The sequence below is a fragment of the Semicossyphus pulcher genome, unplaced genomic scaffold (assembly GCF_022749685.1).
Source record: "Semicossyphus pulcher isolate SPU_LCO1_2020_fin unplaced genomic scaffold, fSemPul1.0.p SCAF_17, whole genome shotgun sequence".
NCBI classification, from domain to species: domain Eukaryota; kingdom Metazoa; phylum Chordata; class Actinopteri; order Labriformes; family Labridae; genus Semicossyphus; species Semicossyphus pulcher.
In genome coordinates this window covers 28,898,333-28,912,500 of record NW_027211681.1, presented here as the reverse complement: position 1 = coordinate 28,912,500, position 14,168 = coordinate 28,898,333, and the positions used below count along the sequence as shown (strand labels likewise).

The window sequence follows — 14,168 nt, the reverse complement described above, 5'->3', positions numbered from 1 at the left end:
AACTCCTGTACAGTCTGATTCAGCAGCTCCCAACGCCTTCTCCTGAGGCCTCCCACAGCGCGCCTTAATGACATCCTTTATCTCTACTTCGGATACACACTGTTACATCTGACACACTGTTACGTCTGATACACACTGTTACATCAGATACACACTGTTACATCTGATACACACTGTAACATCTGATACACACTGTATCATCTGACACACTGTAACATCTGATACACACTGTAACATCTGACACACTGTTACATCTGACACACTGTAACATCTGATACACACTGTAACATCTGATACACACTGTTACATCTGATACACACTGTAACATCTGACACACTGTAACATCTGATACACACTGTAACATCTGACACACTGTTACATCTGACACACTGTAACATCTGATACACACTGTAACATCTGATACACACTGTAACATCTGACACACTGTAACATCTGACACACTGTAACATCTGATACACACTGTAACATCTGACACACTGTAACATCTGATACACACTGTAACATCTGACACACTGTTACATCTGACACACTGTAACATCTGATACACACTGTAACATCTGACACACTGTAACATCTGATACACACTGTTACATCTGATACACACTGTAACATCTGACACACTGTAACATCTGATACACACTGTAACATCTGACACACTGTAACATCTGATACACACTGTTACATCTGATACACACTGTAACATCTGACACACTGTAACATCTGATACACACTGTAACATCTGACACACTGTTACATCTGACACACTGTAACATCTGATACACATTGTAACATCTGATACACATTGTAACATCTGATACACACTGTAACATCTGACACACTGTAACATCTGACACACTGTAACATCTGATACACACTGTAACATCTGACACACTGTAACATCTGATACACACTGTAACATCTGACACACTGTTACATCTGACACACTGTAACATCTGATACACACTGTAACATCTGACACATTGTAACATCTGATACACACTGTAACATCTGACACACTGTAACATCTGATACACACTGTAACATCTGACACATTGTAACATCTGATACACACTGTAACATCTGATACACACTGTAACATCTGATACACACTGTTACATCTGATACACACTGTAACATCTGATACACACTGTAACATCTGACACACTGTAACATCTGATACACACTGTAACATCTGACACACTGTTACATCTGACACACTGTAACATCTGATACACACTGTAACATCTGACACATTGTAACATCTGATACACACTGTAACATCTGATACACACTGTAACATCTGATACACACTGTAACATCTGACACACTGTAACATCTGATACACACTGTAACATCTGACACACTGTTACATCTGACACACTGTAACATCTGATACACACTGTAACATCTGACACATTGTAACATCTGATACACACTGTAACATCTGACACACTGTAACATCTGACACACTGTAACATCTGATACACACTGTAACATCTGACACACTGTTACATCTGACACACTGTAACATCTGATACACACTGTAACATCTGACACATTGTAACATCTGATACACACTGTAACATCTGACACACTGTTACATCTGACACACTGTAACATCTGATACACACTGTAACATCTGATACACACTGTAACATCTGACACACTGTAACATCTGATACACACTGTATCATCTGACACACTGTAACATCTGATACACACTGTAACATCGGATACACACTGTAACATCTGATACACACTGTATCATCTGACACACTGTAACATCTGATACACACTGTTACATCTGACACACTGTAACATCTGATACACACTGTTACATCTATCTAATATCCTGCTGACGGCTTTATTAAACTAATATCAGGTTTGGTTCGGGACGTTCAATGTTCTGCTTATCTTTCTGACACTCTTTCCTCTGTGTATTTATTACTTTATCTGGGGTTAGGGTTAGGGTTAACTGTCTCGACCATTCATGACTGTAGCTAATTATTAGCATAACTTTAGCACTCTATTTCAGCCATTAGCTGATTATTTCAGGTGTTTTTAGGTCTTATGTAGCGAGCAGGTTCAGTACTGTAGCTAACTTCCCGTTCCAGCTCTGCTTCCCGTTCAGAGCTCGAACACACAGCTGAGCATCAGAGTGTACAGGTGGACCTCAAAACGTGGAACTCTTTGCTGCAGCTGTTGACATTGTTTCTTTGTCTGTAACAGCAGCTTTATTTACAGTTGTGCGCCCCCTGCTGGTGAGCCGAGCAGCTGCAGAAGTTTGTGTGCAAGCTGGCTGCTGCAGAGTCTTCTGGTTTCAGAAAAAGCTCGCCTTCACTCTCATCTGAGCCGAGGTCGACTTTAATCTGACAGGTTGGTTTGTGTTTCAGGTTCGACACCATCATCGTCGTCTCTGCTCTCATCGCTACAATCGTCAACTCCGCCATGGAGTCATGTAAGTGTTAATTTGTGTTTAGATTCATGAGCGCTGACGGCTCCGAGTCAGTCTGCGTCCGAGAGAGTCCGAGCACGCAGCGATCAAACAAACCGTTTTCTAAAAGGTTCCAGGTCAGACTGCACATTTGTATTTACAGATCAATCTGCCAATGACTTTGATCATTAATCAATCACAATCAAACCGAGCCCAAACTATGCTTATACACTTATATTGATTTTCAAAAACAAGTTACAAAGTGCTTCACAAGTAAAACAAGGCACATGGTAACATCAGGCAATAATAACCCGACGTATGATAGACCAGTGGTTTTCAAAGTGGGGGCCGCCAGGGGGCGCTGGGGGGGCCTCAGAAAATTGTAGGGAATGCAAAAAAAAATTTTTTTTTAATAACCATTTGTCCTGAACCGTACAACACGTAAACTGCTGTCATCTCGGATTCTCAAATTCAGCTGCAAATTCGGCATGACGACGTCATAATGACGTCATAATCTGTGTAGACCTGGCGGTTGTTATCAAGCTGCTCTGCTCCTCAAGCTTGCATGTAGCTAGCTAGCGCAAAATGGACAGGTTTTTGACAACAAACAGACCGAAGGAGCATATTTTGTAGCGTCGTCTGTGGGTTTGGGGGTCCCCGGCCAGAAGCTAATGCTGTTTGGGGGGCCTTGGCATGGAAAAGTTTGGGAACCACTGTGATAGACGACCATCAGCTGTTCTGTGACACATGAAGCTGCTTCCTGTCTGTGAATATCACTTCCTGCTGTGTTGCAGCGGGCAGTTACACCAGCCGTCAGATCCTCGACATCGTCTTCATCCTGAGGGTCCTCAGGCTGATCCGAGTGGTCGACAGCATCAAAAGGTTCCACCTTAAACTGATTCAGTTATTTAAACAAGAAATACTGCTCTCTGATTGGCTGGCAGGTGTGTAGACATGCTGTGTCTGACTGCTTCCTTCACTCACGATGACGACTTTGTTTCCTGTTAGGTTTCGTACGATCATCAACACCCTGATCAGGATCGGACCGGCCATCCTCACGTTCGGTCAGCTGATCGTTGTAAGTGTTTTTAGAGTCTGCAGCTATGCTAACAGCTCTATGAGGCTGACACACTTGTAAATGCTAATATCATCAAGCTAACATGCTCACAGTTCACCACATCGACAGGACGGCTCTCCTCCCACGTCACCTTCAGGGTGCGAAGCTCCAGTGCTGCTAACACCATGTCCTGTTGTGTCTCAGGTCTGCACGGAGTTTAAACATGATGGGTGTATGATTGTATGAGGAAACCCAGCACCAATCACAGAGCGAAGACTGAGTCCAGCATGTTCAGTGAGGAGGAGGCAGCGTGCAGAGAAACAATGTCACCACAGTCAGTTCAATAAAGCAACATGAGCTAATGTGAGCCAGGAAGTGGCTGAATGCTAACGCTAGCTGTTGTCTAACAGTGTTGTGTTGACTTCATGGCCCAGTGTCGCTCCAGATTTTCTGTCTTTTAGCTGCTGAATCATGTAAATATGGTGAATGCCATTTGGAGCATGCTGATGCTTAACAATGTTTGCAATGATCCCCCTCTAAGTTTAGCATGTTAGCATGCTAGCTTTAGCTGATTAGAGTAAACTCAGTACATCGTTACCTCTGCAGGTATCAGGTCACAAACTAAAGTGTTTACCTGAAGATGGCACTAGAGGGTCACAAGCTCATCCTCAGGGGAACATGAACCAACACAGACAGACACTGCCGTCCTTAGAGCTTTACTGCTAACGTGGCTAAAAAGTTGAGCTAGCATCCTGTCTAAAGCTGGCTCCTCCCCCTCAGGTGGTGTACTACATCTTCGCCATGGTGGGGATGGAGCTGTTCAAAGGGAAGGTGAAGTATTTTGAGGACCGGAACGACCCCGGGAGGGAATACTGCGGAAACCTTCTGCTGAAAGGATCGACGTTCGCACAACTCGACTACTGCAAGAACAACTTCAACAACGTGGTGTCCTCCTTCATCCTGCTGGTGGAGCTCACCGTGGTCAACCAGTGGCACGATATCCTTCACCTGAACGCCTCACGCTGCTGGTGGCGCCTTACTGGTGCCAGCATGTTTACTGGTTTGATCTGCTGTAGCTGCTGTCAGTCACCAGCTGCATCTGCTTCTCTTTCCTCACGTGTTCATCACTTCTGGTTTAGCTGTGAGCTTCATCCTCACCTGTTATGATACATCCTAATGTGATTATTGATAATGTCTGGAATTAATTATCTGCATCTGCAGAGTAACTAAAGTGATCAGATAAATACACGAGGTGGTGAAACAGTCAATCACAGGTAGTGTTGTTGAGATGTTGTAAAGAAGTCATGAGTCCTCTTCACTGACGCTCACTTATGCATCGTGTCTGAACGCTTCCTTAACGTGACTCCACTGCTCAGCAGCGGCTTCACCGCCGTCACCCACGTGTCGGCCCGGATCTTCTTCGTCCTGTTCCACATCGTGGTCGTCATCGTCATCATCAAGTAAGACGAACAAAACAGAACAGGCTCTTTAAAGACACTAAATAAGGATTCATCTTCATGTGTCGTACTTCAGCTGGACTTCAGTGAGATTAAATCTGAGTTCCTCTGTAGCTGCTCGTGGAGGCACAGACTAAAACACATCAGTGTGTCAGTGTTTAAAGAGATTTAGGTACCAGGCTGTAAACATGTTTATTTCTGCTGTAAAGTTTAACATGGGGCTCGATGGGGACTGACTCACTGCTGGAGGCAGCCTCAAGTGGACACCAGAGGAACTGCAGCTTTTTGGCACTTAAGCATAGGCTTCATTTTTGAGGCCTGGAGGTCGCTGCTGGGGTTGTAATCACTTCTTGTTCTGTGCTCATGACGCATCACTTCCTGTTGTCTTTCAGCATCTTTGTTGCGTTCGTCCTCGAGGCGTTCTTCGTGGAGTACTCGGTGGATAAGAGCGACCTGCAGACATCTCTGGAGAAGAAGATCGAAGAACTAGAGCTGGCTGTGGCGAGGTGCGTTACAATGAGCACCAGGGACTTAATAAACAAGCACACATTAGAACAACAATGTCACAAAGATCTGTTTTCATAGGGTTAAATGTTTTTGGTGTTAAGAACAGTCAGGTGTGATTGTGTGTCTCTTTAGCATCTTATAGATATCTTTATTATTTCATACTGCTCTCTGATTATGTTAGAGAAATTGTCCTTGTTGTTTTGTCCAACAGGGAGAAGTTGGAGAACAACTTGGTGAACGCCATGGAAACCAGCGATAACGACTTGGGAACCGGCCAATCAGCGAACAACAAACCCAGCCTGATGTTTAAAATCGCTTCAAAAAGTAAGACAGTCAGAGCTGCATGCAGCGGTGAAACACGGAGTGTAAGAGGAGAAAGAAAAGATCATTTTAAAGACAAAAAAAAAGACAAGGTGCAAAATGCTTTTATTTTGAAAGGGCAGACTAAAAGAACCCAGAGAGCACAGACTGTGAGGCTAGTCCTCTGTTACAGGATAAAAAATACATTCTTAAGATAAGACCTAAAAAAAAGAAATGTTCATTTAGTCATCAGTGTGAAACTTAAACGGAGTCACAAAATGAAAACAAGTAGGACCCAGTACGGAGCCTTGTGGGACACCATTTTATATATTTCAAAAGCTAGAAGATAAACCATTTGTAGGAGCCACGACACGTGTTTTACCTGTGTTGATTATTTGTTATGTATCACTCCTTTTATAGCTTAATTATCATTTCCAGTAATGCGCACTTGGGTGGGGTTTGTCATTATTTCTATCTGTTCAGCTGGGTGGCGGGAAGCGGACAGAGAGGGTTAGTGTGTAATAAAATGTTAAAACTTACTTGGACTTTGTGTCACACTTACAGCCCACTTACACTCGAAGTAGCATTTTATCACCTTAGTCGCTACACCGCCGACTTATTTCAAACCATTGACAGTTTTATAGACTGTTTTATGCGAGCCAACCTCTGTAACAGAAAAGTATCTAAGGCTTAAAAAATATAAATGAAAGTTTAACCCAGCGTTCAGTATTGTTAAAGAGAGCTACAGAAAATGAGTTTGCATCGAGGTAAGTTTAAGTTTGGGGTTTCAGAATGTTTTTGAATGTAGACAGAATTAAAAATGCGCTCTGTTCTCGATCTCCGTTTCCTGTCAGGGTATCGGACGGTGGACGCTCTGCTGCAGCGAATGTTCGAGGCCGATCTGGATACCGAAGACTTCGCAGAGACGGACGACCCCGATCAGACCAACGGGAACTTTGCCAACCCGACGTTCAGCTCTGCATAGACATTAATGTACAAATATATATAAAGGGAACCAGATTCTATCATTTATAAACATTTTTATACCCAGGATCATCTCAAATCTGATGTTAATCCAGTGCAATGTGTCAGCAGACGTATCTTGTGTTATATTTTTATATTTCTGTCCTGTATCTCTGTGAAAAAAACAGAAATCAGTATTTTCACATAAAGATTATTTACACAAATGTTTCATTTGTACATTTTTATGTTCATGTTACTTTCCTGTCAACAAAACAACAACAACACGTCCCTTCACACGAATGTGAGTTAAAGAGCGAGTCTGTTATATTTTGTTATTTTCATCACGTCTGGATTGATCACCAAAAGAAAAGACGAACAGTGAAAATATGGCGGAACATCAGTTTATATTTAATTTACAACAACATATTCGATAACTCTTTAGTTAACCTTAGAGAACAGCTAACGTTAGCGTTCAACAAATTCCTAGCTAACATTACCTTTTGTTGTGTTACACAATGAGACAGAAAAGCTTGAATTTCAAGTTTGATCACTAGTTAGCTACCAATAGTTAAGTCCCAACAGCTAACGTTAGCTACAAATGTACCCCTTTCTCATTCGATTCACGTTATTAAGTGTTTGTGCTAGCTAGGAAGTGGTTGGATGCAAATGTTAGCTGTTGTCTAAAAGTAGCTAATAGCTTATCATTAATGTTTTGTTTTGAAATATGGTCAGATGTCGTTCGTCTTTTTATCAACGATTTTAATGCTTCAATAAATATTCAAAAATCAGACATAGTATCTGTAACATCCTTTGCTAACCATTAGACGAACCTTTTAATCACATTTGTGTTTATTCGATTCATGTGTTTAGACGATTTATTCAAATAAAAATCCTTGAGATTATTTTTTTAAATATAAATTTATAATCAGATTTATGTGTTTATTCACCGTCTTCACACGGGTTTTCTGTTGTACCGCTGTGTTTCAGGTTCAATTGTTTTCATTCCACTGATTTTAAAATTAACCAGCAGCTGATAACACAGCCGTCATCTTCATGTAGTTACAGCATCACAGAAAAGTCAATCCTCTGATACCGTAACTACAAGAAGCTGGAATACTGCTGAACAGACTCCGGGTCAGCAGGGGGCGCTGTGGAGCTGCAGCTATAAGACGGAGATGCAGAGGAAGTGTATGCGTGTGTGCGTGTGTGTGGGCGCGCGCGCGCGCGCGGTGCTGATGCTGGAGAGATGGAGCAGAGGGAGTGGAGGAGGAGGATGCTGCTCGGCTCCGGACGAAAAACAACATTCAGGTAAGAAAACAACAAACTGACATCAGAACCGCAGGCACGAACCGAATCAGCCGAACGAGGCGAACATAGAACCGGAAACAGAAGCTACGAGATGCTATAGAGTCGGTGTGTTGGAGTGTGTGTGCAATTGTATATGTGTGTGTGCGAAGCCTCCAAGGCCACAGGCAGGATGTGGGATCGGTAGAATGTCATCACAAAACAGAATCGAGCAGATTGATCGTGTTTTATCAAAATAAAAGCCTGCTGCTGGTCAGAGACGTTGTGACATCACACAGGAAACGTTAGCAGAACGTTAGAGCAACATCAGAGTAGGCCCGACGGTTAATGAAGGGGATGATGATGCGTTCAGGTGCTGTTTGGAGGGTGGGACTGAGCAGCACCGCCTGCCTCACCCAGCTGTTCCTGTCAGGTCATTAATAAAGCAGCACGGCTTACGGCGTCCGGTCAGTATTTTCAAAATAAAAACTAGCCTGTACAATAAAATATAAAATGAGATTTATTGAAAAATGTAATAAAATGAAGTAGGTAGGAAAACACACTTGTGGTTTGTTTAGTTTACAAAAAGGATTTATCACCAAATATTAAAACCTGCATGCGTACATAAAACCTACCAAAATAAAAGTAGTAATATCTTAAAGTGAAAATCTTGCAATGTTTCAAAAATGTTTCTAAATAGCTATTCCTCACATCAAATGTGTTTTTTCGTGTGTTATCAGTAACTGTCTGATTCGTTCTGAGCATGAGCATGTTAGCATTAGCTACTTCCTGTCTGGCATGTAGTAAATCAATTTACAGAACTTACTTCAAAAACCTAAATATCATGTTGTCGTTTTTATTATTTTCTGAAGACTGGCGCTAATCTCATCACTCATTAACAAAACAAATACTTTTTTAATTTCGTGAAATTTAAGATTTCAATTATTGTAAAAGTGACGCTTAACATTTTATCAAATGTATTACTACAGATAAACTTATCAACATTCAAATATGACTTCAGGAAAAGCTGCTAAAGCACTTTTCAATGATATCAGTAAAACAGCTCAGTACAACCACAGAGGTGACAGGAAGTAGCTGTATTGTTGCTCACGTGTAAACATATCATGTTTCCAATACGATTGTGCACTGATAGTGTCCTCTTAAATATCTGACCGTAACTACACTGACATGAAACCTGGTCATGAGAGCTCTTTTTAAATGTCAGAGATGATTGGGTCTCACTGAGGCTCAAACATGTCAGGATACATTTTTTATCTTTTCATGTTGGAAAGGTTGTGTTAAATAAATCTTATCAAGTTATCTGTTTATTTATACATGTAAATATGACAAGAACTTTTAGTGGACGCACTTTGATCCATGAAGGATTATGTTGCAGCCATTACAGCCTGTTTCACTGCTGCAGGCTGCAGAAAAATAGGGCCCAGGTGTAAAAGTACAGATATTACATGGTGCTCTGGAACCTCCCTCTCAGCCCTGACAGAGGAAGTGATGTCACACCTCTGATGTATGTAAAAGTAAATAATTATTAATCAGTGCCAAGAGAATCAATGAGGAGTCTTTTAGTGTGATAATCTTATTATAAATTCCAGCATCTCTCTTGGCTGAGCAATGGAAGGATCTGTTAAGTGAAAGCTGATCAAAGGTGACCTTTGACCTATCAGACCTCCGAGAAACAGGAAGCACAAGCTTGAATTTCTCTGTCCAACACAGCCAAAGTTTCTAATTCTGTGTTCGAAATCCCCGACTACACTAGCATCACGTCCTGATGTGGCCTACATGTAGTCTGTAGTATGCAAACAAAAGCTAAATGTGCAGGATGCCAAAAATACCCGGATGTCGTTCTGATTCGGAGAAAATCTCCAGTATGCATCGGACCAGTCTACCTCGCCTACTGTATCCCACAATGCAAAGCGCTGAAAAGTCACAACGGCAGTTGAAATGGCAGACGGCAGCATAAGAGCAGAAGGGGGCGCTATAGCTAAAGAAGCGGCTTTTTGCAATTGGCAGGCTGTTGTTTACTTCTGCTTTCCAAAACTGGAAACTGGCGCCTGGCAGCATACTGCAAAACACATGTGAACAGCTCCATACTACAGACTACCGCCGAACGAAGTATACAGTATGCAGTATGTAGTATACAGTATGCAGTATGTTGTATGTAGTATGCTGTATTTAGTATGTACTAGTATGTAGTACACAGTATGTAGTATACAGTATGCAGTATGTAGTATGCAGTATGTAGTATGTACTAGTATGTAGTATACAGTGTACAGTATATAGTATGCAGTATGTAGTATGTACTAGTATGTAGTACACAGTATGTAGTATACAGTATGTAGTATGCAGTATGCAGTATGTAGTATGTACTAGTATGTAGTATACAGTGTACAGTATGCAGTATGTAGTATGTACTAATATGTAGTATACAGTGTACAGTATATAGTATGCAGTTTGTAGTATACAGTATGCAGTATGTAGTATACAGTATGCAGTATACATTATACGGTATGTAGAATGTACTAGAATGTAGTATACAGTATGCAGTATGTAGTATGTACTAGTATGTAGTATACAGTGTACAGTATATGGCATACAGTATGTAGTATACAGTATTCAGTATGTAGTATGTACTAGTATGTTGTATGTAGTATGCAATATACAGTATGTAGTATGTATGCAGTATGTAGTATGTACTAGTATGTAGTATACAGTATGTAGTATGTACTAGTATGTAGTATACAGTATGTAGTATGTACTAGTATGTAGTATACAGTATACAATGTGTAGTATGTACTAGTATGTAGTATACAGTATGTAGTATACAGTATATAGTATGTACTAGTATGTAGTATGTACTAGTATGTAGTATACAGTATACAATATGTAGTATGTACTAGTATGTAGTTTACAGTATGCAGTATGTAGTATGTACTAGTAGTTAGTATACAGTATCCGATTTCGAACGCAGCATAAGACAGTAGTGTGACCTTCCTCCGAGGATAAGTTCCTCATGAACCAGGAAAAAGTGGGAAAGATGTGATATCACTGTGAAACAAATCGTAGCTGCTATCTGTGCCTCTGATCTATTTGTAAATCTTGTTACAATTTTCTAATTTAATAACTTCAGTTTAAGACTTTAATTTTAAATCTGAATCATGAAAAAAACCTCAACCATCAGAATTTCAATGAAGTAAATTCAAACATTTCCTCTGAAGTCTGACTGAGGGGAAGTAGAACGTGTCTGACATGCAGGACGTCGACTCAGAAATAAACAACCTGATTTCACTTTAATGTCATTCTGCTGTTTAAGTTTACTGCACACACTCTTAGGAAATGAAGCGGAGCTGAAAGATTCATCGCCGAACAGAAAATAAATGTATTTAGATCTTTTCAGATTCTCTGCTTCTAAACTCTGAACATGAACATTCAGTGCTTTTTGCTTTCTGTGATAGTGAACTGAAACTCTTTCAGGACCAATGATCAGTGATTGAAAAATATATTTATTTTTTACCTTGTTTTACTTAATGTGAAAACTATTAACTGACATCCAATAATAATTACAGATTATTAAATTAATTAATTAGATGTGCAGTTGTGAAGCGGTAATGATGCTAACAGCTACTTATTGATGAAAGCCTTAAAAAGTTAATAATTTTCCTGAACAGAAAAATGTTCAGATATTCACATTCAATAATCACATTCATGTCCTAAAAATAAAGAAAGTTTGTGTCATCCTAACAAAACTGTTTAAGTAGGCTTACAATATACCTCAAACTTTTACTTTGAAATTATTTTGTCGTTTGCTTGTAAACGTCACTACTTTTATAACTGACCAACATTTATTAGCAGTAAGATTTGTTGCACTTTTGCGCCCATAAATATTTAAAAATATAAATAAAAAACTCAGAATAAAAACAATAATCTTTGAAAGGAGAAGAAGGACATTTTCACGCTGAGTCGATGACGCGTTCATGAGAGAGCGTTTTGTTTTGAAAGCACTGGCCGGATGTTGTGATCGTGCGGGGTGACGTAAATTGACGCTGCTGGATGCGGAGCTGCAGTGCGGACAAACAGGCTGGAGCCGGAGAACCTGACACCCACAGACCGCCAGCCTCAGCCGGGCCTTTGGATCTGGTTCTGTCCCGGGTTAGATTCCCGGATCTGGTCCAGCAGGAGGAGGACCAGTCCGCCTCCTCCTCCGCATCCTCCTCCTCTCCTCCTCAGCCGCAGCGGAGACCCGGAGGAGGACCCGGACCCGGACAGCGGGTTTTAAGCTCCGGGACTCTGAGGTGGATTTAAATCTGTGTTTTTTTTGTGTGTTTGACCCGGATCGTCCCGGTCCTGCAGCGGGTCAGCTCTGCACCGGTCTGAGGGCGGACCCAGGCCGGCTCGGTATCGGACTGTTAGAGGAGAAATAGATGGTGGTTTAGTCCTGCGGGAGAGTGCGGCCCAAACCCCGGCCCCCCCGCGGAGGAACGGTGGGTTTTCTGGACCAGGACGTTTTGTGCCGAAATCAAGTCCCAGATGAAGATTCCCAAAAGGCGGAAAAGGAGCGGACGGTGCGCCAGGTAGGCCCGATCCGTGCCAGGTCTGGCCCGGACCACAGAGATCAGTGTGTGTGTGTGTGTGTGTGTGTGTGTGTGTGTGTGTGTGCGTGTGTCCCGCAGTGATGCGTTAACGGAAGTGAATGTTTGGATCCGTGTCACAGATGTTTGATCAGAATGATCATTTAGACCAGGACTGATCCGGATTGTGTCTCTGAGATGATCTTTAATTCATAACTCGGGTCAGTCCGGGCCAGATTTATTGATCAGCAGGATGCGATGGTGCGCATGCGCACAGAGGACCCATGACTGTGCACTGCAGAGAGGATTCAATATGGGTGATGCAGAGAGAGAAAGAGAGGAGGGAGGGGGAGACCTGGACCAGAGCGGAAGTGTGTCAGTGAAACGTTAATTTATTATTTAATTCGTCTCAGATTGATTTTAATATTACAGAAATATTTTACAGTAATATGACGTCATAAAGGTTAAACATTACAGTATACAGTCTCATGTATGGAGCAACTTTAGTGCCACAACAGCTGATGATGACAGTTTGTAAAGTAACACGTGCTTTCAGAGCTAAACAACAATCATACAGCGTAAGAGAAGGCATCGGTCTGAGCTCCGGGGAAGTCGAGAAAATAAGTGATCACGTCGGCAGATACAGAAACACTTACTTTAGATGAATGCTAATACAGCTTTAAATAAACTCTGGGCCTCCTGTATTGTTAGCAACGAGCTAACAGCACAAAACTAGCCAATTGAAAGTCAGCAAACAAACCAACAGAAACTCAGACAGATTGTTACCGGCTAGTGCTAGCATGTTTCCATGGCTAGCTTGTGAAACGGACTGAAATGAATAATGATGCCTCAATGTGAGCGACAAAGCAAGCGAGACCATCAGAGACAAGACTGATTATATCCCTGTTGTTTGAATGGGGGGGTCAGATGAGGGGATTAACATTGCGTTGTCTTTATTTTCCGAGCACTGACAGTGATGATACATTTCAATGTGAAAAGAAAGTAGGAAGAGGTTTTGGTTTGGAGCTTTAAACACTGATTCCAAAGATCTACGTTTAGTCAACCCGAAGAGAGGCTCTCTGAGACCTCTTGTTTTAATGAGAGTAGATTTTGGGGTTATATAAATATATGTATATACGTATATATTAAAAAGTACCTCACAAAGACGTATGTCTGCATCAGATGGAGGAATCGAACTGGCTTCTTGTTGAGGGACCCGGGGCCATGGATGTATTATTGACACCTGGAGATTGCAGTGCTGCTCAGCCGTGCTTCAGAGCTTGCCCGGTGGACATTTGGGGTATTGCAGCCAAACAAATCCTCCTTCTACCCAAAAGTGTTTCCCCTTCGATCACTATTATAAAAGAGACATTTGTAAAACTGTTAAATGGACACTTTATGGTTTCGTGTTTGTAAAACAGAAGAGACGCCGTCTTTGGCTCTGGTATGGAGGTGTAAATATTACATCCATGACCGCGGTGATGCTAACTCTCAGTCGGGACATGTCATCCCTGCAGCGCTCCTCACACAGCACGTTTGATGCCCAGTCTTTGTTGAGGGAC

At 41.6% G+C, this 14,168-nt stretch overlaps 2 protein-coding genes across 3 annotated transcripts in view; both read left to right on the top strand.

Annotated features, from left to right (window-relative positions):
• The window catches only part of tpcn3 (two pore segment channel 3), a 19,061-nt gene extending 11,508 nt beyond the window's left edge, over nucleotides 1-7,553 (top strand). For both annotated transcript variants that reach the window (XM_069666069.1, XM_069666068.1), the window contains 8 exons: nucleotides 2,415-2,479; nucleotides 3,250-3,337; nucleotides 3,464-3,533; nucleotides 4,293-4,509; nucleotides 4,882-4,972; nucleotides 5,362-5,475; nucleotides 5,688-5,800; nucleotides 6,631-7,553. In XM_069666069.1, coding sequence (XP_069522170.1) covers nucleotides 2,415-2,479; nucleotides 3,250-3,337; nucleotides 3,464-3,533; nucleotides 4,293-4,509; nucleotides 4,882-4,972; nucleotides 5,362-5,475; nucleotides 5,688-5,800; nucleotides 6,631-6,761 — 889 coding nt within the window. In that variant the 3' untranslated portion in view covers nucleotides 6,762-7,553. The remainder of the gene's footprint in view (nucleotides 1-2,414; nucleotides 2,480-3,249; nucleotides 3,338-3,463; nucleotides 3,534-4,292; nucleotides 4,510-4,881; nucleotides 4,973-5,361; nucleotides 5,476-5,687; nucleotides 5,801-6,630) is intronic.
• Nucleotides 7,554-12,489: 4,936 nt separating this feature from the next.
• The window catches only part of ttbk1a (tau tubulin kinase 1a), a 38,024-nt gene continuing 36,345 nt past the window's right edge, over nucleotides 12,490-14,168 (top strand). Inside the window, exon 1 of the mRNA XM_069665580.1 lies at nucleotides 12,490-12,609. The gene's annotated coding sequence lies outside the window, so the exon portion shown is untranslated. The remainder of the gene's footprint in view (nucleotides 12,610-14,168) is intronic.